The sequence below is a fragment of the Tupaia chinensis genome, unplaced genomic scaffold (assembly GCF_000334495.1).
Source record: "Tupaia chinensis unplaced genomic scaffold, TupChi_1.0 Scaffold000037_15, whole genome shotgun sequence".
Taxonomy (NCBI): Eukaryota; Metazoa; Chordata; class Mammalia; order Scandentia; family Tupaiidae; genus Tupaia; species Tupaia belangeri.
Window position 1 is genome coordinate 436,012 of NW_006159473.1, and position 504 is coordinate 436,515.

The 504-nt window shown below is 68.1% G+C and overlaps 1 protein-coding gene across 6 annotated transcripts in view; it reads right to left on the reverse strand.

Annotated features, from left to right (window-relative positions):
• PAX6 (paired box 6) overlaps positions 1–504 on the reverse strand; it is a 42,854-nt gene that overhangs the window by 34,047 nt on the left and 8,303 nt on the right. For all 6 annotated transcript variants that reach the window (XM_006140416.3, XM_006140414.3, XM_027771743.1 and 3 more), the window contains exon 4: positions 439–499. In XM_006140416.3, the coding sequence (XP_006140478.1) occupies positions 439–448 (10 nt within the window). In that variant the 5' untranslated portion in view covers positions 449–499. The remainder of the gene's footprint in view (positions 1–438; positions 500–504) is intronic.

Genomic DNA, 504 nt, shown 5'->3' on the forward strand with positions numbered 1-504 from the left:
GGAGAACCCGGTTTGTAGCCTGCCCCTGTAACAGCCCCCCACCCGTGAATTCTACACCCCCATTCTGCAGCAAGCCTGGGTGCCCCATCTCCTTTCCTTCTAGGCCCACAGGAGGGTGGGGAGGGGAGGAGCTGCCCTGAGACTGGCTGGGGAAGGGAAGCCCCCACCCCGCCCCCCTGGTCGCTGGAGACATTCAGTCTTAGCCCCTGCCCCTGGGAGATGGGCCCAGCCCCTGCCCTTGCGAGATCGATAGCAGTGGAGCAAGTGCCCTCCCCTTGCCGGCTGCAGGGCAAGGGGGACACAGCTGTGGCAGGTCCCTGGGCCTGTGTCCTCCCACCGGCACCCAGGCCAGCATGGAGGCCGGGCCCTCTGCGCCCTGCCCTGACCCGCGCCCGCGCCCGCGCCCACCGGAGTCGGAGAAAGACCAGAAGCACTTACTGTTCTGCATGCTGGCGCTGGCTGGGGGCCGTGGTACCCCACGGGGCTCGAGTACAGGGCTCTGTC